The sequence below is a fragment of the Palaemon carinicauda genome, unplaced genomic scaffold (assembly GCF_036898095.1).
Source record: "Palaemon carinicauda isolate YSFRI2023 unplaced genomic scaffold, ASM3689809v2 scaffold175, whole genome shotgun sequence".
Classification (NCBI taxonomy): domain Eukaryota; kingdom Metazoa; phylum Arthropoda; class Malacostraca; order Decapoda; family Palaemonidae; genus Palaemon; species Palaemon carinicauda.
This window is the reverse complement of record NW_027169314.1, coordinates 38,416-60,516: the sequence shown is the minus strand read 5'-3', so window position 1 is coordinate 60,516 and position 22,101 is coordinate 38,416. Positions and strand designations below refer to the sequence as shown.

General features: G+C 36.0%; 1 protein-coding gene across 2 annotated transcripts; it reads left to right on the top strand.

Moving 5' to 3' along the window:
- The first annotated feature begins 258 nt into the window (after positions 1-258).
- Positions 259-17,188, top strand: Cipc (Clock interacting protein circadian). Of its 2 annotated transcripts, XR_011042780.1 has the most exons (5): positions 259-781; positions 11,225-11,596; positions 12,602-12,790; positions 13,146-13,456; positions 13,517-17,188. XR_011042780.1 is itself a non-coding variant. In XM_068368231.1 (4 exons), the coding sequence occupies exons 1-4, from the start codon at positions 707-709 to the stop codon at positions 13,395-13,397; spliced, it is 888 nt and encodes a 295-aa protein (XP_068224332.1). In that variant the 5' UTR covers positions 259-706; the 3' UTR covers positions 13,398-17,188. The 2 variants fall into 2 exon arrangements, 1 of the variants encoding a protein (XP_068224332.1); XM_068368231.1 differs by having other exon boundaries at positions 13,146-17,188.
- The last annotated feature ends 4,913 nt before the right edge of the window (positions 17,189-22,101 follow it).

Sequence of the window (22,101 nt, the reverse complement as noted above, 5' to 3'; positions counted from 1 at the left end):
GAGATGGGAGGGACGATGCCACTGCCTGACGCACGACTCTCATATTTAATCAGTCGATAGTAAAGGCAATATTTTATATACATAATAAATAATCTGTAAATGTGATTTTATATATATTTTATTTCCATATGATAAAAATTGTATAAATCCTCTGGTATGTTTTACTGGCCAAACAACATCCATACCGTACGACATTTTTTCCCCGTGAACGTGGAGAGACGACTGTCTTATCTTTAGGCATTTCACGGTTCCGTCAACCAGTTAGTGCAACGTTACCGTATTGCAAAGGTGTACGTCTCTACGCTCCTACATCACATCTGTTTACGCATATTTTCCCTATATTTACGGAAATACATAAGTGTGCGTGATTCCAATAATATTAAACAGCAAGTGAGTGTACGGATATAAAAGTGCTTGCAGCTTTCTAATTCAAATTACCGTGAATTTAGAAATTGAAAAATCTATAACAATTTGATATCAAGGATTTGTCTGACACCAAATCTTTGAAAAAAAGTGTCCGGATAATATTTCTTAAAACGTCCGGATAAGAATATCTTATTGCCAGCGTCCGGATAAAGAGGATCACTCTCCCTTTAATACCAGTACATCGAACATTTAAATAATGAACTTATAAACATTATTAATAACGTTATTGAATTCTCAAATAAGAGTAACTAACGCCATTCCCCCGTTACCGGGTTTTAAAATGGGTATTGGAGTTTTGGACATGATCGAAATGTACGCTAATAGTGTTTGTGATACTCAAACTATCCTGCCGAAGGTAAGAATATTTTACAATTATATTATATTATAGATTAATTTTTATTATGATGAGTTAAGGAATATTTTATGTATTCTCCCTGCTAGAAATTATTTTATTTTATTGTTGATTCCTTTAAATGGTTTGTTAATTCGTGCGTATATGTGTTAGTATATTTTGCTATGTTCTACTGTAAATAATTATTCTTGAATTATTGTTATTATTATTATTTTTAAGTTATTATTATTATTATTATTATTACTAGCTAAGATAAGCTACATTATTCGTCCTATGACAGCTAATAGGAGTAGCTAATATATATATATATATATATATATAATATATATATGTATATATGTATATATATATATATATATATATATTTTCCACACACCTCTCCCATTATTTCTCAAGACCTTTCGATTACTGAGTATTACTAAAGATGTTGTAACTAACCTTGTGACGTAGAGAAATAGTAACATATTTGTTACTATAAATAGGTGTATAAATTCTTGCAATATATTTTCCATGTTTATTATTTAACTGCTTCTTGTTAATACATTTTTTTTTCAAACTTAACATATATATTTATTTATTTATATTCACAGTCCGTAAATTTTCGTGATTTTAATTCATTAACTTATTCCGACCTTCGTAGAGTCTCTCTCTCTCTCTCTCTCTCTCTCTCTCTCTCTCTCGCTCACATATTCTTTATTCTTATATTTTTCTTCTGTTTAGCATCCTCATTTTCTTCATGTCTATTCATTTACAATTCTTTATTTATTTTATTCAAATTTTTACATTTACCAATTTGTTTACGTCTTTCCTATTCATAGATTCTCTCTCTCTCTCTCTGTCTCTCTCTCTCTCTCTCTCTGACGAAAAGCTGTTGCTCCGGTCCATTCGTGAGGCGAGTGTGCTCGCGCGCACGCAATCATTCGGCCCCTCACCCGAAAAAGTAGATCAGCAGTCACGTGTTGGGGACTGTTCGCCGCTTGCAGTCATTTTTCTTTACACTTGTGAATAGTTTCGGCGAATGAGCCGTTGTGATGTTTTTTTTTCCCGTTTATTTATTGTTGTTGACGTCATTGCTTTGGTTTTCTCAGAATTTGCATGGATGAGAGAGAGAGTTGTTTTTAATTTTATCGTATATTGATTGATTTGTGTTCTGTGTATTGTAGGAGAGAGAGAGAGAGAGAGAGAGAGAGAGAGAGAGAGAGAGACGTAATTATATTAAATATTGCAAATATATTCTTAAAGGTGTGCAGCCCTTTCCTTGAGCTTACAGTCTCTCTCTCTCTCTCTCTCTCTCTCTCTCTCTCTCTTTCTGTGGGCCTTCAGTTCTTTGAAGCACCATCTGTGGATGCTTATAAAGGCTTTAAATTACAGCTTAGGGTCAGCTTGGAGTGGGAATGTCAACGTAATATAATCTTGTGAATATTTTATAAGGAATTGAACCATCTGTGAAAGATTACATTTAATCAAGAGAAAGATTGGATGGCCAGGGCACCAGCCACCCGTTGAGATGCTATCGCTGGAGAGTTACCGGGTCTTTTGACGGGGCAGACAGTACTTCAATGGATCCTTCTCTCTGGTTAAGGTTCATTTTACCTTTGCCTACATACACACTGAATAGTCTGGCATATTCTTCACATATTCTCCTCTGTCCTCATACACCTGGCAACACTGAGATTACCAAACAGTTCTTCACCCAAGGGGTTAACTACTGCACTGTAATTGTTCAGTGGCTACTTTCCTCTTGGTAACGGTAGAAGAGACTCTTTAGCTACGGTAAGCAGCTCTTCTAGGAGGACACTCCAAAATCAAACCATTGTCCTTTAATCTTGGGTAGTGCCATAGCCTCTGTACCATGGTCTTCCACTGTCTTGGGTTAGAGTTCTCTTGCTTGAGGGTATACTCGGTCACACTATTCTATCTAATTTCTCTTCTTGTTTCGTTAAAAATTTTATAGTGTTTATAGGAAATATTTATTTTAATATTGTTACTGTTCTTAAAATATTTTATCCTTTCCTCACTGGGCTATTTTCTGTGGGCTTATAGCATCCTGCTTTTTCAACTAGGGTTGTAGCTTAAGAAGTAATAATAATTATACTAGAGAATAGTACTGAATAGTTTTAGAAACAGGCCTATTAGCATATTGCGAGGAAAGTATTTTAGTAATAGGTCTAAAACTTCTACAATACCTACAAATAGTAGAACCTAATTTATTATTAGGCCTATGTGAGTTTAAAATTATCTACAATATCCTAAGAAATATCTCAAGGGGTAGATCTAATTATAAGATTGTGTATAACCTGTTCTAAATAATTTAGGCCTATACGTTTTCTTAGTCACGTGTTAGGTCTTGGCTAAGAGGACCTGTATCCTAGGGCCTGTCTTAAGCCTAAAATCGGTCACGTTGAGGTTGCCGTGCGCTTTTAAGTCTATGATGAAGGTTGGGTTACAGAATTCTCTCTCTCTCTCTCTCTCTCTCTCTCTATATATATATATATATATAGAGAGAGAGAGAGAGAGAGGCAGATATATATATATATATATAGAGAGAGAGAGAGAGAGAGAGAGAGGCAGATATATATATATATATATAGAGAGAGAGAGAGAGAGAGAGAGAGAGAGGTTTCCATATCCTAGGATGGCTTCTTAATAAAGACAAAACAGCTGTCACTCTCATATTCAAACTTGCTGTTGAATATATCTGGCGCTGATAACGATTCTGCGACCATCATCAGTCGACTGAAACCGCCAAGTAATAACTCACCCATGTATATGCTTATGCTTTTCTTATATTTAAAAACAGACTTGTGTAGGCCTATACTTGTCTTATATTTAAAACCAGTTATGTGTAGGCCTTCGTTTTTTAATAAAACCAGCCATTTGTTGGCCTATGCTTCTCTTATATTTAAACCGAGCTATAAGCATATGCTTCTCTTATATTTGAATAGTCAAGTGTGGACATACTTTTCTTATATTTAAAACTGCCATGTGTAGGCCTACGTTTTCCGTATATTTAAATCAAGCCATATGTAGGCCTATGCTTTTCTTATATTCAAACCGACCTATAGGTCTATACTTCTCTTATATTTAGTCATGTGTAGGCCACATTTTTCTTATATTTAAATCGAGCCATATGTAGGCCTATGCTTCTCTTATCTATCTATCTATATCTATCTATGTCTAGGTGCCATGTCCTCCACCTGGTCCGTCTCTAGCTGTTATATTCTCACTGTTCTTTTATTTAAATTTAAATCGAGCCATTTGTAAACTCATTCTTTTCTTATATTTAAACCTAGCCATATGTGTAGGCCTACGCGTCTGTTCTCTCCGACGCCACGTGTTAGTTCACGTGAACGTGCAGTGAACCCCTTGTTCTATCCAATGAACTTTCGCGTGCTCGCGAGTTGAACATGAACTGGTACTCGCTTTAATACTTGTTGACCTTTTGGTTTATTAGCTGTGCTGGTCCAAGCCACGTGAAAAGGGACTCCTGGGGTGCCCTAGACTGGTGCCCACCCCCTTCCTTTGCAGGGGAAAGGGGGTGAGCTAGGGGCATATCACTCCCAGCTCCTCAAAGGGGTCTTTGAAGGGGTTTAACCCAGGGATGTCTGTCACTATCATGGTATTTCCGGTTTTGAAGTTTTGCCTTCAATGCGGTGGTCTGTGTTAGATTTTTGCTTGCGTTCTTGGCTTAGGGGTTTTTGCGTGCTTGCTTGATTTGATTATCTTTATCTTGCTTGGAGTTCGATTACCAGGAGAGGCGGATTGGCAAGTACAGCAGACCCTTGTTGAGAGAGAGAGAGAGAGAGAGAGAGAGAGAGACTGCTTGCATGCAAGCGAAGTTGCGAATACATAAAGCTCATAGCCTTGCGACGTTATCAAGGGGGATACAGATTGTATTCGTTGCTCTCTCTCTCTCTCTCTCTCTCTCTCTCTCTCTCTCGTCTTGGTTAGGACACGTGCCTTTTTTAAAGTTGATATTGTGAAAGATGACTGTGATGAGAGAGAGAGAGGTCTTTCACAAGCTTTTTAAATCTCTCTCTCTCTCTCTCTCTCTCTCTCTCTCCTTTACGTTTGCCCTTCTCGACTCTCCCTGGGTTTGATTTACTCCTTCCTCTCACTCCAACCTCTCACTCTCTCCCATTTAGTCATGTGGAACATTCCTGTACATTGATTATTGGTCTAATGTATCACATTGCTTAAAGTAAGAGAGAGAGAGAGAGAGAGATGGTATACATAATTACAATCTCCCAACTTAAAAAAAAAAAGCATAGAAAACGCTGCCAGACGTAGGAGCCAAAATGACTTCGACTTCCTAGAAAGTCTACACCGCCAGCCAAGCAGTGATCAAGCAAGCAACACTTGTCTGAGCCCTTACACACACACATGCACGCACGCACGCATACACATACACCCCACACACCCTAAAAAAGGACCGGCTTCCAACCGTCTGTGAGAAGGGTGTGGGCAGAGAGAGAGAGAGAGGACATGAATGTATGAATATTTAGGCTATGTTTGAATGCGCAGATAGGTAGATTAGAAATGTTGAATGTTTGTACGTTAAGAACAGTGAAATATATGTAGCTTTACCCTACAGAATGACCCTCCGTCTCCCCCTCCCCCCCTTTCCCTCCTTACCTGGTAAGGCACAAGCAACCACAGAGTCAAGTGTGAGCAGTTGCCAAAATGTTTTAAGAAGGGCAACGCAATGTGACATCCATTATCACGTTGAATTTAGGGGACAAATGAAGAGAGAGAGAGAGAGAGAGAGAGAGAGAGAGAGAGAGAGAGAATATTGTTGGTTATTATGTAGAACGTAGAAAGAGGGGCTTACCCCAGTAAATTGTATATTGTAGAGGTTTTAAACACTAGTGCCATGTGACTAGTGACATGAATTGCATTCTCTCTCTCTCTCTCTCTCTCTCTCTCTCTCTCTCTCTCCCCAAAAGCACATCACCACGAGGCTGCTTCACACCGCAGTAGCCTTGAGCAGACATTTCTGAGCTGTTGTAGTTGTTTGTATATTTATTTATATATTTAATTACGCAGTTACTCTTACATTCATTTTTTATGCTAGTACAAGTTAATAATGTATGTATATATATATATATATATATATATGATTAGCGCCACTCCCCGTTTCCACCTAAGCTGGGATTAAGGAGGGCCAGGCAATGGTTGCTGATGACATAGCAGATAGACCTACAGTATATGCTCCCCCAAATCTTCCATCCTTAGCTCCCAAGGATGGTTAGGTTGCAGCGATTAAAGAAACTAACGACTTTGACCGGGACTCAGATGTCACCAACAGGTTAAATGTCCAGGCATATATATATATATATATATATGCAGCTGTTTCTGGTCCACTACAAGTGAAAAGCCTCAGACATGCCAGTTTTCATCACCATGCTGGCCATTGCGGATTGGTGATGGTGGGAGACTTTCGTCTGATCGCTTACAGCAAACCAACCTAGTGTGGGTGGCCCTGACTAGTTAAGGGAATATATTTTGTTGATTTATAAGCAGTTACCTCGTTGTTGTCAATCTATTTGAAGGCTTCAGTGATTATTTCATAATGTTGGATTTAAAAGTGAGAGAGAGAGAGAGATCTTTCACAAGCTTTTTAATCTCTCTATTAAAGATGTATACCGGTATAATATGAAATAAATTTTAGTAAATAATTATCTTATAACTAAATAACATATTGTAATATGAAGATGTTTTTCCCTAAATATAGTAATTTATTCATTTAATAATGATATAATTATAACAATAAAAATATTTGTAACGTTATACATCTAAAAAAAAAAACTTAATGTTTTAACTTTTGTCTGGTCGCTCAAAGCAAACCAACCTAGTTATGGGTAGCCGTGACTAGTACAGCTTTTCTGATCGTGGCTATACGCAAACCCTTTCACCACGTTAAGGTATTTATATATGAAGGATATAATTTAATGTTGCTGTTCTTAAAAATATTCCTTATTCCTTCTCTTGTATATTTCATTCCTTGTTTCCTTTCCTCACTGAGCTATTTTTCTCTATTTGCCCCCTCGGGCTTATAGCATCCTGCTTTTCCAACAAGGGTTGTAGCTTAGCTACTAATAATAATAATAGTATTAGAACACCATTATCACGGAACTGTCCCTGTCAATATATCTCCGCTTCAAAAAACAAAAGCCAGACGGTGCCATTTGCCTGATGCAGGCAAACAAATGGAAGCTCGGAAATGAATTGATAATGTTGTCGTTCAAGGTCTTGCACGGGGTGTGATACACCCAGTGTAGCCAAGGCTGAGTCTGTGTCTCCATGGTGTAGTCACTAGTGTAATTAGAGTGTAGTATACACTATAGTATTTGCACCATCCATCAGAATTATAACACCGATAGTCCAGATGACATTACATCATTTCACCTTAGCCATAAGACTATTACTTCATTCTTAATCACATTCTTAATCAGTAACTACAGACCAAGAGGCCTAAGAGACTAACTTTTAGGCCTATCTATTCCCCTCAATCGCCTGCTTCGTAGGCCTATAGGTCAGACAAATAAGGGGTGTCACTGGATACACGGTTGTTCTTGAATAAGCCTAACGTCGCGGGATTATGTTTAGGCCTAAGGCATGTCTATAGACGAGGCTTAACTTTGTTAAAAGGTCTCTCTCTCTCTCTCTCTCTCTCTCTCTCTCTCATTTTATACATGTTTGTAACCTGGATAACTAAACAAACATGAACATATAATGGGAACAAACGTAAATGGATTAACCCCTATTTCCTAGAGAGAGAGAGAGAGAGAGAGAGAGAGGGGGGGAGGGGCATTCAGTGGAATCGATTTTACCACGTGGCTCCATCACGTGATCGGATCTTTCTCTCTCTCTCTCTCTCTCTCTCTCTCTCTCTCTCTCAGAAAGCAGGCGATCTACGGCCGCAGAAGGAAATATGTTTCCGCGCTAAGAACAGATGGAATGTTTGTATACCGTACAGCGGAAACGGATGTGACGTCATATCTCTCTCTCTCTCTCTCTCTCTCTCTCTCTCTCTCTCTCTCTGAATGAACTCCGGAACTCTCCATCTGCTGTTGTGTTCTTTTGATTTTTCAAGAGTGATATTGTTGATAACCATTGTTCTCTAGTCTTGGGTAGTGCCATAGCGTCTGTATCATGATCTTCTACAATCTTGGATTTGAGTTCTCTTGCTTGAGGGTACATTTAGGCACACTATTCTATCTTATTTCTTTTCCTCATGTTTTTTAGTTTTGATTTTATATATAAGCTTTATTATATTGTTACTGCTTTATTTAATTGTTAATTACTTCTCTTGTATATTTATTTCCTTATTTCCTTTCCTCGCTGGACTATTTTCTCCTGCTCGAACCCTTGGGCTTATAGCATCCTGCTTTTCCAACTAGGGTTATAGTTTAGCTAGTAATAATAATAATGATAACAATAACACGTCCTTATTAGAAAATCGACATATTAAAGAGTATAGAAGATTCTCTCTCTCTCTCTCTCTCTCTCTCTCTCTCTCTCTCCCGTTCCCACGTGACTTGAGAAGGCTAAATAACGCCCAAACGTAAGCGGGTGACGTCGTGATGTTTATAATACTCTCTCGACATCTTTTTGTAACGAATTGACATCCACAGCCATTGGTGGTCAGAAGCAGGGTTGCCAATTTGTCTTTTTTCTGGCCCCAAAAAAACCCTCAAAATTTGGCATTTTTTCGTGCTAGATACTTAAATTTGGCCTTTTTGAAATATTAGCCTTTAATGCTATATTCTCGGCCTTTTTATACTATTACGTTGGCCTTTTAAAGCTGTAGTTGATCATACGTTGGCCTTTTCTCATTTGGAAAACCTTGGCAAACCTTTTCAGGAGAGACGCTATCCCGTTGCCATAGCAACCGGGGTTGCTAGTGACAGCTGATGCTGCTTGTCTAGGCCTTGTCTTGACAACAACAATGCTGTTATGAGAGAGAGAGAAAGTGATGAAAGGGTTTGTGTATTGATGTGATCAGCAAAGCTGTGCTGGTCATGGGCACCCATACTAGGTTGGTTTGCTGTGAAGATCAGGCTAAAGTCTCGACCATCACCAATCCGTAGTTGGTCATCGTGGGGTTTAATATGACCAAACGCCAAATATGAGTAAGGACTTGTCTGAGGGGTTTGTCCTGCGCTGGACTATATATATATATATATATATGTGTGTGTGTGTGTGTGTGTATATATATGGGTATATATATGCATATAAATTATATATATATATATATATATATGGCTGAAAATCAACACAATATCATGCTAAAATAGAAATAAATTTCTATCTCATGCTGGGATCGAACCCTAGCCCCTTCAAATGAAAGGCCAGGTCTCTACCAACCATACCACCAGATTATGGTCCATTTGCAAAATCATCAGTAGCATCGTTAGTAAGGTTGCAAAATCTTATATCAGCAAATAGCTAACCTAACCTAACCTAACCTACTATGATGATTGGAAATTTTGTATCCTTACCAACGATGATAGTGATGATTTTGTAAATGGACTAAAAATCTTGGCCCTTTTGTAAAATGTGGAGATGTTTAGGTCATTTTGCAAATTGGCAACGAATTTGGTCTTTTTTCATAATGGCTGGGCATTTTTTAAAATGTCAAATTTTTCAAAATGATCGTAGTGTATATATATATATATATATATATACTGTATATATAAATATGCCGTTCCTAAAAGTTATTTTTAAAAGTGCCTTATTTCTTTGTAGTTTATTTTCTTTCCTCACTGGGCTATTTTTGCCCTGTTGAAGCCCTCGGGCTTATAGCATCCTGCTTTTCCAACTAGGGTTGTAGCTTAGCTAATACTAATACTAATAATTATAATGATAATAATGATAGTGTATGTGTAGGTATATCTACAAGAAATACACAATTATAATCCAATTATTAAATTCAATAAATTGATATTTCCATAGAACTATTGATATTAAGCTCAAGTTATTATTATTATTATTATTATTATTATTATTAAAACTATCCAAAGCAAGAATATGAAAATCCACACCTCCTCCTACCCCCCCCCCCTCGACTTCTTAGTATAACGACTCCCCCTATCACGTTGGTGGAGCAGCGAACACACACGTACGTACGAACGAACAGACCCCGTGTTTACAAATACCGCACCTGTTAGAAAATGTGTTGGTTCTAAGGAGATTTGGTTGGTCAAGACTTCGACGTTCATTTTACGTTTGGTTCTGTTTATTTTGTTGTTTTTGTTGTTGTTATTGTTGATAATAATAATACTAATAGTAATAATAATAAATAAATAGGAAATATTTATTTTATTGTTGCTGCTCTTAAAATAATTTATTTTTCCATTTTACTTTTCCTCACAGGGCTATTTTCCCTGTTGGACCCCTTGGGCTTATAGTATCCTACTTTTCCAACTAGGGTTATAGCTTAGCAAGTAATAATAATAATAATAATGCGGTAATTTGTCATGATTATTGTATAATTTCTATAATATTACGGATTTTAGGTTTTCATGTTACATATATATATATATATATATATACACGTGTGTATGTATGTATGTAAGTGGAATTCTGTAGCTTTCATGTGACACTCCATCTACTATGCTGTGATCTAAGCTTGGAGAAGAAGCCTTTATACATTAAAAGACGGCCATATTAGGGAGAGAGATTGTGTGTGTGTGTGTGTGTGTACGTTTGCCGATGGCAAAATGGATGTCACGTGGATTGCAGCGTTAGAGAGAGCTTTGACATCACTTTCTCACGGGGAGAGAGAGAGAGAGAGAGAGAGAGAGAGAGATTTTTGCTCTGTGAATAAGAAAGATAAAATACTATGTATGAATGGACTAGTGAGTTGTAGAAGGTTATTGGGGAAAGTAGTTGTAGATAGTAACGGATTTTATGAATGGGAATGTTGTGTAATTCTCTCTCTCTCTTACTGGAATGGATGAAAATGTTAAATCTTAAGAATGTCTCTCTCTCTCTCTCTCTCTCTCTCTCTCTCTCTCTCTCAAAGGTTGAGAGTGAATGGGGGAGGAGACGAGAAAAAAATAAAGGGTAACGGACCTGAAATAAAAAAAAAGATTATAATCATTATGGGTACAGTGACCCTTCGAAGGGTAAGGGAGGGACTAAAGGAAAACCTTCCCTCCAATGATTCCCTTCCAACCACCCCTCCCGTATCACCTGCATCTCACTTCCCTTCCACGTGTTAGTCATTGCACGTGAAGGGTGGCAAACAGATGGGTTAAAAAAGAAATCTATGGGGGCTACTTGAATATAGTTGAGATGAAAAAGTCTACGGGATTTCACCATATGTTTTCACGGTGTCAGATAAGTCTACGGTGTTTCACCGCCACATTTCGTCTATTAACTGTATTTTGTAGATTAATCTTTAAAAAACTATCACTAACACTGTTCTCCCTTCTGCAGGAACCAGTTGAACCCCCTCCCACCACCTGCCGGCGAATGAAGCGCCGCATATCAGTCGCCAGCGAGGACAGCGGACGTCCCCGGAGCCCTTGGTCCCTCAGGAGCTCCAAAACCCAGCGGAGCGAAAGGCTCAGCTCGTCAGCGGCTTCTTCAACCGAAAGGAGTAGCAGCAGTAGTAATAATAACAGGTTTCCCGCCACGCCCAGCGTCTACGCCAGCACGTCAGACACGGAGGATGAGGAAATCGTCAAAAGGACTCGTCTCCATGGCACTTCTTCGTCTTCAGGATCTTCGTCTTCAGCCTCGTCTTCGACGGCGAAGATTCGGGAATCCTATGAGCATAGGAGGAAGAGGTTCCTGAGGACTGCTGAGGTGAGTTAGGGTCCTTTGAGTCCTGAAAATAGAGTGGGAGGGGCTTAAAAGAGGTCTAGTAGCATTGTGTTTATTTAACATACACAACCATGGTCATTTTGTTTATTAAATACACACGATCAGTATCATTGTGCTTATTAAACATACAATATCATTGTATTTATTAGACAAAAATGCATGATCCATTGTGCTTATTAAATATAAGCGAAATCAATGTGCTTGTGAAACACACAATATCATTTTGTTTATTAAAATTACACGGGATTGTTATGTTTATTAAACACACGTACACGCACACAAAATCATTGCGTTTATTAAACACACAACATCATTCTATCTAATAGACATACAAGATCATCGTGTGTATTAAACACATGATGATTGTGTTTAATAAACGCATAAGATCACTGTGTTTATAAAAAACACACACGAGATCATTGTATTTATTAAAAACACACAGACACACAATGGATTGAACACACAATAGAAAATACTTTCTATATATTTTCTGGATGAAATTTATTGAAAGCAATGATGGTATTGAATTTGAACCAAAATGTTTAGTTCTCAGAATTATCAATTAATTAATTTTTTAAATGATCCTTCAGAATTTGCTTTCAAAGCATACAAACAATGAGACAGAATTAAATAAGTGATAAATTGGAAATTCATGTTTAGTAGAAGGGCGAAAGAAAGTAGATACTTCAGCTTTTTGACATTTTATTTGCTAAGCTTTCGGGAATATTTTCTATCATCGGAGCTAAAAAATTAACATAAAACATAAATCAATGCATATAATTACGTTAAATCAATGAAATTCAGTTAATTAGATAAGAATTATAACAAATACATCGAAATACATAAAAAATGAAGTGAATGAAATATACTATAAAATAATTCATTTTTGTTTATATTTATAATGAAGAGAAACCTTTAACTACTTATCTGTAGATACACTTTGTAACCTTTGCACCTTAAACCTAACCAATTCCGTCTCTCTTCCAGGCACTGAGACATTCGGGCCTTCTAGACATCACCATGAAGACGGCCGAACTCCTGAGGAAGAACCAGGACCTCCAGAAGGAGATCGAGAACCTGCAGAAGGAGACTAGATCGTTCGTACTCTCCGTTCTCACCAATCCCGAAAACAGACCCGTTTTGGACAACATTCGCTCCCAGGCTCAACTCTATGAGGTGAGTCCGGAGTTTTTTTTTTTTTTTTGGGGGGGGGGGGTTAGGGGGGTCTTCGAGGCATGTCGTCCTTTTTCCCTGTTGGAGCCCTTATGGGCTTCTTATATCAAACACTTATCCCTTATATCTTTTCCTCACTGGGCTATTTTTCCCTGTTGGGGCTTATCGCATCTTGCTTTTCCAACTAGGGTTGTAGCTTGGCTAATAATAATAGTAGTAATAATTATAACAATAATAATTATAATGATTATGATAATAATAGTAATGATAATAATAATAATAAAAATAATAATGTTAACAATAGTAATAATAATAATACTCATAATAATAATACTAACGAATGTCTTTTACCTTGCAGGTTGTGGTACCCGGTTCCCAAGGGATCATGTCCGTCTCGTCCTCCTCTTCCTTGCCGGAGTACAAGATCCCCTGCGGGAACAACCTCCCGTCGGAGGAAGAGGACAGCCTAGCCTCCAACGACACTGGCAACGTGTCCTCGCCTTCCCCGGCCCCTACCGAATCCGACGGCACCTCCTCCCTGTCGGAGGATTCGGACTCTGAGAAGGAAAACCTCACGCCCATGAGAGGGACCGCGAGTTTCAAACAGTAGGAGTTCCTTTGAGTGGTCCTCCTGTGCTTGGCAAGAACGCGTCTTGAGAACAGTAGGAGGTCCTTTGATCGAGTGGTCCTTCTGTGCTTGGCAAGAACGCGTCTTGAGAACAATAGGAGGTCCTTCGAGTGGTCCTTCTGTGCTTGGCAAGAACGCGTCTTGAGAACAGTAGGAGGTCCTTCGAGTGGTCCTTCTGTGCTTGGCAAGAACGCTATGTCTTGAGATTGCCCACGAGCAGGGAGGCGACCGAAATGCAGTTTGCGTGCGCGTGCAGGCAAGCACAATGAGCAAACAAATATGGAAACGGTGCTTGAAAATATAAACAACTTTATTTTAAGGCATTTGCTCTTTGCATGATGTTCAAAATGTAAATTTTTTTTTTTAGAACCACATGTGTCGTTTTCCCTTGGATACTCTTCGACTGATTTTTTTTTTAAGAAATGTAAATGATACGAAAACACAACGGGGTTAGATCCTGTTCATTGTGATATCTTTTTATTTTTGTACATTTTAAATTATTTCACGGATCAAAAACCCTAGAAGCAATACTGTTTTCTTTTTTTATTTCCATTTCTTTTATTTGTAGCCAGCTACACGAAATGTGACATTAACTTTTAACATTCATGGATGGTAGAATGTGTGTCAGCTGATCGTGTAGAATTTGGGGGCCAATTTTCTTTTTAAGTTCTTAAAATTAAATTGAATCTGTTTAAGGATGTACCTTTTTATGGCACCCTTAATGTAAGGTTTAATCATCAGAATTATGTGCATACTTTATCAAGTCCCTTTTAACTTGGATGAGGATTTTTTTATACAATCCCAAAATATGTGTGTATGATGTATGTATGTATTTTAACTCTTGTTTATGTTTAGTGTATACAATGTTTTTGAATACATACATATTTGTACACACTTGAATATGTACATATGTATGATGTATGTATGTATTTTGACTCTTGTTTATGTTTAGTATATACAATGTTTTTTTATACATACATATATGTACATATTAATATGTACGTAAGCAGTAACTATACAGCTATATCGGTTTTCCAACGGGCAGTCAAAGATTTTAAACCACCAAAGAGAGCCCTTATATGAGAATATTCCTTTTCTTTGTATATGTTACTTATTTATTTATTTGTGTATAGGCACAGTTTTCCCTGCACCTAACGTGCGGTTGAAAAATTACTGTACATTGTATCTGAAATGTTCATGCAATCACGCGAATGAAGAATTGTGAACTCATCTTCACCCTCTTCGCTTCTCGTTCTACCCAGAGGGAGTGAGAGCTTCCTAGAAACCAAAGAGTGACAGAAAGGGAGAGTGTGACAGTGAGTGAGTGAGTGGTACCATATACTCACCATAGTTGAGTCTTTTTCCATATTAGTTGTAGGTAAAGTACCAAGGTAGTGAGCCTTCGCCTCTCTAGATTCTGTGGCAAGGATAAACTTCTTACATTCTAGTGTTAATTGTTGAAGAAGAAGAAGTTGTAGGATGGTAAATGTAAACAAAGGCCTTTGCTGGCGATTCTGACGATACGACAGTGGTATAGCTCCATTGGTCTCTGAGTTGTTATTTATCTTTAGTCTTTTGCTCATCAATTAATTTATTAATCTATTTTAATCTTCTCTAGTTATTGTATTCAAAATACTCCACACTCCATTGGCAATATGGATCAAAGATTTCAATTTATATTGTCTTTTCTAATGTTTTATAGAAAGGATGTTTAAATGTTGACTGCTGTGTACAGATAGGACTCTTTTAGGGAAAAAATCCAGTAAAATTCTAGTGTATTTAGGTAATCTATTGGCTGTCAGCTAATGCTGTTCTATTCTCTTAGAGATCTATGTTAATATGCCCCCGCCATAAATGAAAAGTATACCAAGTATAAATTTTTGGGTTTTGTAAACTTGAACTTGGATTTTTCCAATTTCATGAGTACTGTACCCTGCTATATTTCTATTTCATATGACTCTAGTGAACTTCATATTCAATGGATATATGTGAATCTAGTAATGGAATATAAGGCCCATTTAAAGAAACAAAAAAGATATTGATTATCAAATTGTATTTCTATTTCTGAAGCTCGTCTTTAACCATTTTGTTTTCCAATATTTGTCATATTTGCAGAGCAAATATTACTCATAATTGATTTCCATAAGCCATTTACTAGAGCGTACAAATGCAACGTACTTGTGTACTATAGGTTTTTCAATATATGAGAGACAAAATCAATTAAACAATTGCAACGTACTTCCGTACTATATGTTTTTCAAAATATGAGAGATAAACTCAATTAAACAAGTGCAACGTACTTGCGTACTATACGTTTTTCAATATATGAGAGACAAACTCAATTTAACAAATGCAACGTACTTGCGTACTATACGTTTTTCAAAATATGATACCAAATCAACTAACTTGAAACACATCCGTAGCTTGCAAGCTAAATTCCAGAGTTCATTTTTGGGCTCAGCTTATGTCATCCTGATGGAAGGTTCCTTCAGTAGCTTCCTAGGGTATATTTAACTACAGTAATATTCCCAGAGAATCATTTATTACCATAGTGGGCCCTTTGCATGCAACATCTTCTCTCATGTGTGGAGGTGGGAGGCCATTGTCAATTCGTCATTTTTGCAAAGCTTCTGCCTTGTTCCTCGGTTGTCTTTATGAAACAGGTTGTTTGAATACTGTTCTCTTTCCTTCGGAGTACGCACGTACTCGCTTCGTGTCCGACATAAACTATGCCATGTTTAAAACAAAAAGAAATGTGTAATGATAATGACTTATGTTAATCTTCTTTTTAGTCACTGAGAGGTTTTCATAATATTTTTTTTTCTTATAGTAGCAATACTCAAATGGCCCATTCCCAAATAGTTCAATATTGTATAAATCTCTTGTTGAGTAAATATGTTTTCCACATGCTGTACAGTAATTCAGTACAAAATACGTTCATTATAAAACTGGTTTTGCATACGTATACATCCATTCATTGTAAAATGTATACGGCTTAGAGTTATTTCTATCACGTGTGCTTATTCGATACGATGTAAATGTTCATATGCATTCAGTAATCCAGCGAGACTTACCTATATACTGACGCATTCGTGGAAAACTCTTGTATAATACATCGAAAGATCAGATTCACTGCTAGTGTATTCTAACAATTTGAGTATTGCTCGATATTTTAATCAATCTACTTTTGTGTTTCTGTTTGAAAAATTGTTTTTCCGAGTTATTTTATCTAACTGTTATTAATGTTGTTGCTGTAATGAAGTTATTATTATTATTATTTCCTCTCCAGTGATTAAAATATTCCTCTTTGCAAGGTGCTGACATTCTTATGAATATAAAAAAAAAAAAAAAAAAATACAATGTATATAGATTCGCTCTTCAACTGTTTTAGCTTGTTGGGTGTTACGTTAGGATTACGAAAATCTATTGTGATTCTCAGACTTTAATATAATTAATGTATTATTATTATTATTATCATTATTATTATTACAAAGTGAATAGATATGAAAATTCTATTTTGTAGATATCGTGAATCTGGCGTTCGTCGTTTTCTTTATTTGATTGCCGACGCGTGCTGAGTCAGCAGGAAGGAAAACCTAACCCGACGAAAAAATTGTTCCGCGAGTTACAGTCGGCCCGTTTCTCCTGACATTAATTATAAAAAGAAAATCTCTTTTCATAATTGCTTGTATATTTTTATAGTCTTTTTTGCATAGATTTCATATTGAATTTTTTTTAAATGCACAAAAGAAGTGAATAAAGCAGTAAACTTATGAATTGGTATTATTTCGCCTGATGTTTATTAAAAGAGATGGGTTTAATTATTAAAGGTTATGTGTTACAGAAGGTACTCAACTTACGAACATTCGACCTACAAACATTCGACTTACAAACATTTGACTTCCTAACATTTGACTTACAAAATTCAACCTACAATTTGACTTACAACCATTCAACTTGCAAACATTCAACTTACAAAATTCAACCTACAATTCGACTTACAAAATTCAACCTACAATTCGACTTACAAACATGCAACCTACAATTTGACTTACAAACATTCGACTTACAAACATGCAACTTACAATCAGTCGACTTGCAAACATTCGACTTACAATCAGTCGACTTACAAATATTCGACTTACAAACATTCGATTCACAAACATTCGACTTACAAACATTCGACTTGCAATCATTCGACTTGCAATCATTCGACTTACAAACATTCGACTTACAAACATTCAACTTACAATCATTCAACTTAAAACTTCGACTTACAATCAGTCGACTTACAAACATTCAACGTAGGCTACAACCATTCTACTTGCAAACATTCGACTTACAAACATTCAACTTACAAACATGCAAATACTGTAATAAAACAATACTTTATCATTTAATACAGTAAGCAAAACAACATTTATAAAAACCTGATATCTATTTCATGTGAATCCCAACTGTTTGTTGATTTTTGTAGGCGGAAATCATAGGTATGGGATTCAGATTAGGCCTACAATAGGTCAAAATTGAACAAAATTGGTCTTACAAACAGCCTCTTGGAACTAATTAAGATTATAGGTTGAGGACCTGTAGCCTACATGGAGTGAGTGCCACTCATATTGAATCCAATTATGACCTTGACAATTGTAACGCTTAAAACTTTATCTATTGTATGTGTTACATTAGTTCTTTTAACTATGGCACTGACTGTCCTCAGAGTGGTCAAGTATGTGGTTATTTAGGTAAAATTTGTAAAATATTACAGCTGTTGCTTTGAAAAAAAATTTAAATTTCAAGGTATTACAATTGCTAAGGGGGATAGTAGCCTCCTTCCATAGTAGGCTTAAAGATAGGCCTAAATATGCCAATTTTTTCATAACATATCTTGCAGAAAAAAACAAAACTTAAATATTCACATTGCAAAGATAAGAGACTGGAGAAATTTTACATTTGCCATTAGATATAAAATGCAAATTCATATTTGACTCATAAACACTTTGACAATTAAAATGGACAATGTTCGAAATAATGAAAATCTGAATGCTTCATAAACTAAATGATGTTGGACAAAACTATTCAGGCAAAGAATTGGTCAAAGTTGTTTTAGATTTTCATTTCTGTAAGTTAAAAAAAGCTAATTCTAATATCTCTCTGGTACTAAATAGATATTAATATTACATTCACTGTCCACAACCCACTGAAATGGAAAAAAATAAAAACATTCGGATCTTTAACAATATTAGTTAAAAATACAAACTTTATAAATGTTCTGAATTTATCTTAGTATATGAAAAGAAAGTGATGAAAATTCATTAACAATTCACCCATTAATAGATTTCATCCCTTAATAAGAGGATGAAACAGACAAAATTTAAGAATAAACGCATGAATGAGGAGCCGTTGCAAAGAGAGTATCTTATACTCGAACCTTTACCAGAATTATGTAAACAAAAAAACATGTGGTAAAATGTAGACACAGTTCGTGGAGTAATCATGTTATTAGTATTATAATTATACGCTAAGCTATAACCCTAGTTGGAATAGCAAGATGCTATAAGCCCAAGGGATCCAATAAGTAAAAATAGCCCAGTGAGGAAAAGAAATAAGGAAATAAATATACAAGAGAAGTGATAAAAAAATAAAAATAAAAAATATTCTAAGAACAGCATCTATCAATTTTAGACTTTTATCAATCTTATGCATCCTGCCACCTGTTTATCTTGTCAGTCTATTCTAGGGCATACTTCTCTGGCATTCATATATTATACAGTAGGCCTATATTCTCTCTCTCTCTCTCTCTCTCTCTCTCTCTCTCTCTCTCTTTCATTCTTCTTCTTCTTCTTCTTCTTCCATGACAATCTGAATTATAAAATAATTACTAATGAACATAGCTTCTCTCTCTCTCTCTCTCTCTCTCTCTCTCTCTCTTCTTCTTCTTCTTCTTCTTCTTCTTCTTCTTCCATGACAATCTGATTTATAAATTAATTTCTAATGAACATAGTTTCTATATATGTTGTTCTCTCTCTCTCTCTCTCTCTCTCTCTCTCTCTTCTTCTTCTTCTTCCATGACAATCTGAATTATAAATTAATTTCTAATGAACATAGCTTTTATATATGTTGCTCTCTCTCTCTCTCTCTCTCTCTCTCTCTCTCTCTCTCTTCTTCTTCTTCTTCTTCTTCTTCCATGACAATCTGAATTATAAATCAATTTCTAATGAACATAGCTTCTATATATGTTGCTCTCTCTCTCTCTCTCTCTCTCTCTCTCTCTCTCTCTCTCTCTCTAATAATACTGTTCACATTTCACTCTGCCAACTTGCCAGAATCATTTAACTGACCTCAAGTATCAATACTCCAAAAATCAAACTATTGTTCTCTAGCCTTGGGTATTGCCATAGCTTTTGCGAAGGTCTTCCACTGTCTTAGGGTAGGGTTCTCTTGCTTGAGGGCACACTCAGACACACTATTATTATTATTATTATTATTATTACTTGCTAAGCTACAATCCTAGTTGGAAAAGCAGGATGCTATAAGCCCAGGGGCTCCAACAGGGAAAATAGCCCAGTGAGGAAAGGAAATAAGGAAAAATAAAATATACTAAGAACAGTAACACTAGTAATATAAATATTTCCTATATAAACTATAGAAAAAAAACTTGAGTAAAACTTGAAGTTTATATAGTTTATGTATGAAAGATTTATTTTAATGTTGTTACTGTTTTTGAAAGGTTTTATTTTGATTATTTATTCTTTACTGTCTTTGCCACGACATGATCCAGTGACGTCACAGCCTTCATCATCATCAGCTGTAGGGTTGCCAGTTTGGCCTTTTTTCAGGACAAAAACCTCAAATCGGGCCTTTTATTTTAAATTGTTTGGCCTTTAGTGATATGAAAAAAGGCGGGTCTTAAATACTATATATTTGGCCTTTTTTCTACTAATGGTTTAGCCTTTTAAGGCTTCTTTTGATTAGAATTTAGAAGTTGGCCTTTTCTCATTTAGAAAACCTGGCAACCCTGATCAACTGTTACTGTCACTCCTGTCAACATTGGTCGCCATGTTTGGATCCTTGCTATTGTAATTCGCCTTTTATTATCGTAAATTTATATGGTTAATATATATATATATATATATATATGTATATATATATATATATATATATATCCAGATGTATTTAAAACAGGAATGTGATTCAGTTTGCAAACATTGTAATATTCATGGCCAACTGTCCTCATTTTGCCTTAAATTATGGAAAGTTTCATCTTCGGGAAGCCACTGACAGCCATGTTGCCGTAGGTGGCTAATGTGATTGTGATATAACAACGAATTATAATTTACGAATGTGTCTACTTATACGAAATAAGTAAGTTTTAAACCGTTTTAGAAGTTATGTTACTTTATTACACCCTATAGTAGTCATATGCCTTGAATTTAAAAGTTTTAATATAGTCCTATTCTAACCGGTATCTAAATAAAATTTACGGTAGTATAAAAAAAGAAAAAAATTAAAATAACTCTATACAACTTTTATTTGTGTTTGGCGTACGAGGAAATAATCATAAAATTTTTTATTGTTTTTATTATGCAATTATGAAACTCTGGGTCATGGTAGGCCTATTTGGTAGGCTAGGTATTTAATTTCATTAGGGGTTAGAGTTATAAGTTCGTGATAATTAAGGTAAAATTATAGAATAGTAGAATAAAATTTGTAGAAAATAAAACACTTGTTACCCTCCGCCAACGAAGTTGGAAGGAGGTTATGATTTTGACCCTGTTTGTGTTTTTACTGTATTTTGTGTGTGTGTGTCTGTAAACAGCTTCCTGGCCACAATTTTAATCGTCGAGTAATGAAACTTGCAGGAATTAACTTTCATGTAAAAAGATGGAAATGATTAAATTTTTGAAGGTCAGTGTCAAGGGTCAAGGTCACGGTCAAGCAAAATGTCCAATTCACGTAATCAGCCATAAGTTTGGACATCGTTGACACAGAGACTTCAGACTTGGTTCATATTTGAGTGTATGAAAATCCATGCCATTTAATACATGTCAGGTCAAAGGTAAAGGTCAAGGTCAAGCAAAATGTCGAGAAATAAATGCTACGGCAAAGGTCTGTGCTGTACTAAGTGTTCCTCTGGTTTGAAGTATATTTTGCTGTTTTGAACGTTTTTGACAATGATTTTTGGCAGAAATCCATAGTTTTGGAATTATGAGACCCTTTATAGTTAGTTGAGATAGACCGTGTGTAAAATTTAATAAGTTTGAGTGAAAAAACACATTTTAAAAGGTAAACAAACACAGGAACGCCACTTAATTTAAGGTTCCCTACCTAACCTAACCTAGGAGCCATATCCTTACAGACTTAAGTAATAGAAGGGATACGCCCTCTTGCATCTTCCCCCGCCCTCCCCCCACATTAAACTGCTGCATCTCTAGCTTACCCTTATTGTTGGAAAACCTGCCTCATATTTTCGTATTTCAGACCAAGATAATCAACATTTTCCGCACAAAAATTTTTGTGCGCCCATCCCAACGAAGTACATACAGTATAACCTAGTTATGTTGAGTCGACTACCGTAACTGAAAAAGCTATTGCTTTGCGCTAGGTATCATCGTCAATTACATTTGTAATGCCTTAAAATTCACAGTGTACTAGCCTAGTTATATGATATTTAAATAACCTACAGGTA

Bases quoted from the DNA above. Each gene is read 5' to 3' on its own strand.
- Cipc (XM_068368231.1), top strand. From the start codon at position 707: ATGGGTATTGGAGTTTTGGACATGATCGAAATGTACGCTAATAGTGTT. The intron at 782-11,224 runs GTAAGAATATTT...TCCCTTCTGCAG, and splicing joins CTCAAACTATCCTGCCGAAG to GAACCAGTTGAACCCCCTCC. The intron at 12,791-13,145 runs GTGAGTCCGGAG...TTTACCTTGCAG, and splicing joins CCCAGGCTCAACTCTATGAG to GTTGTGGTACCCGGTTCCCA.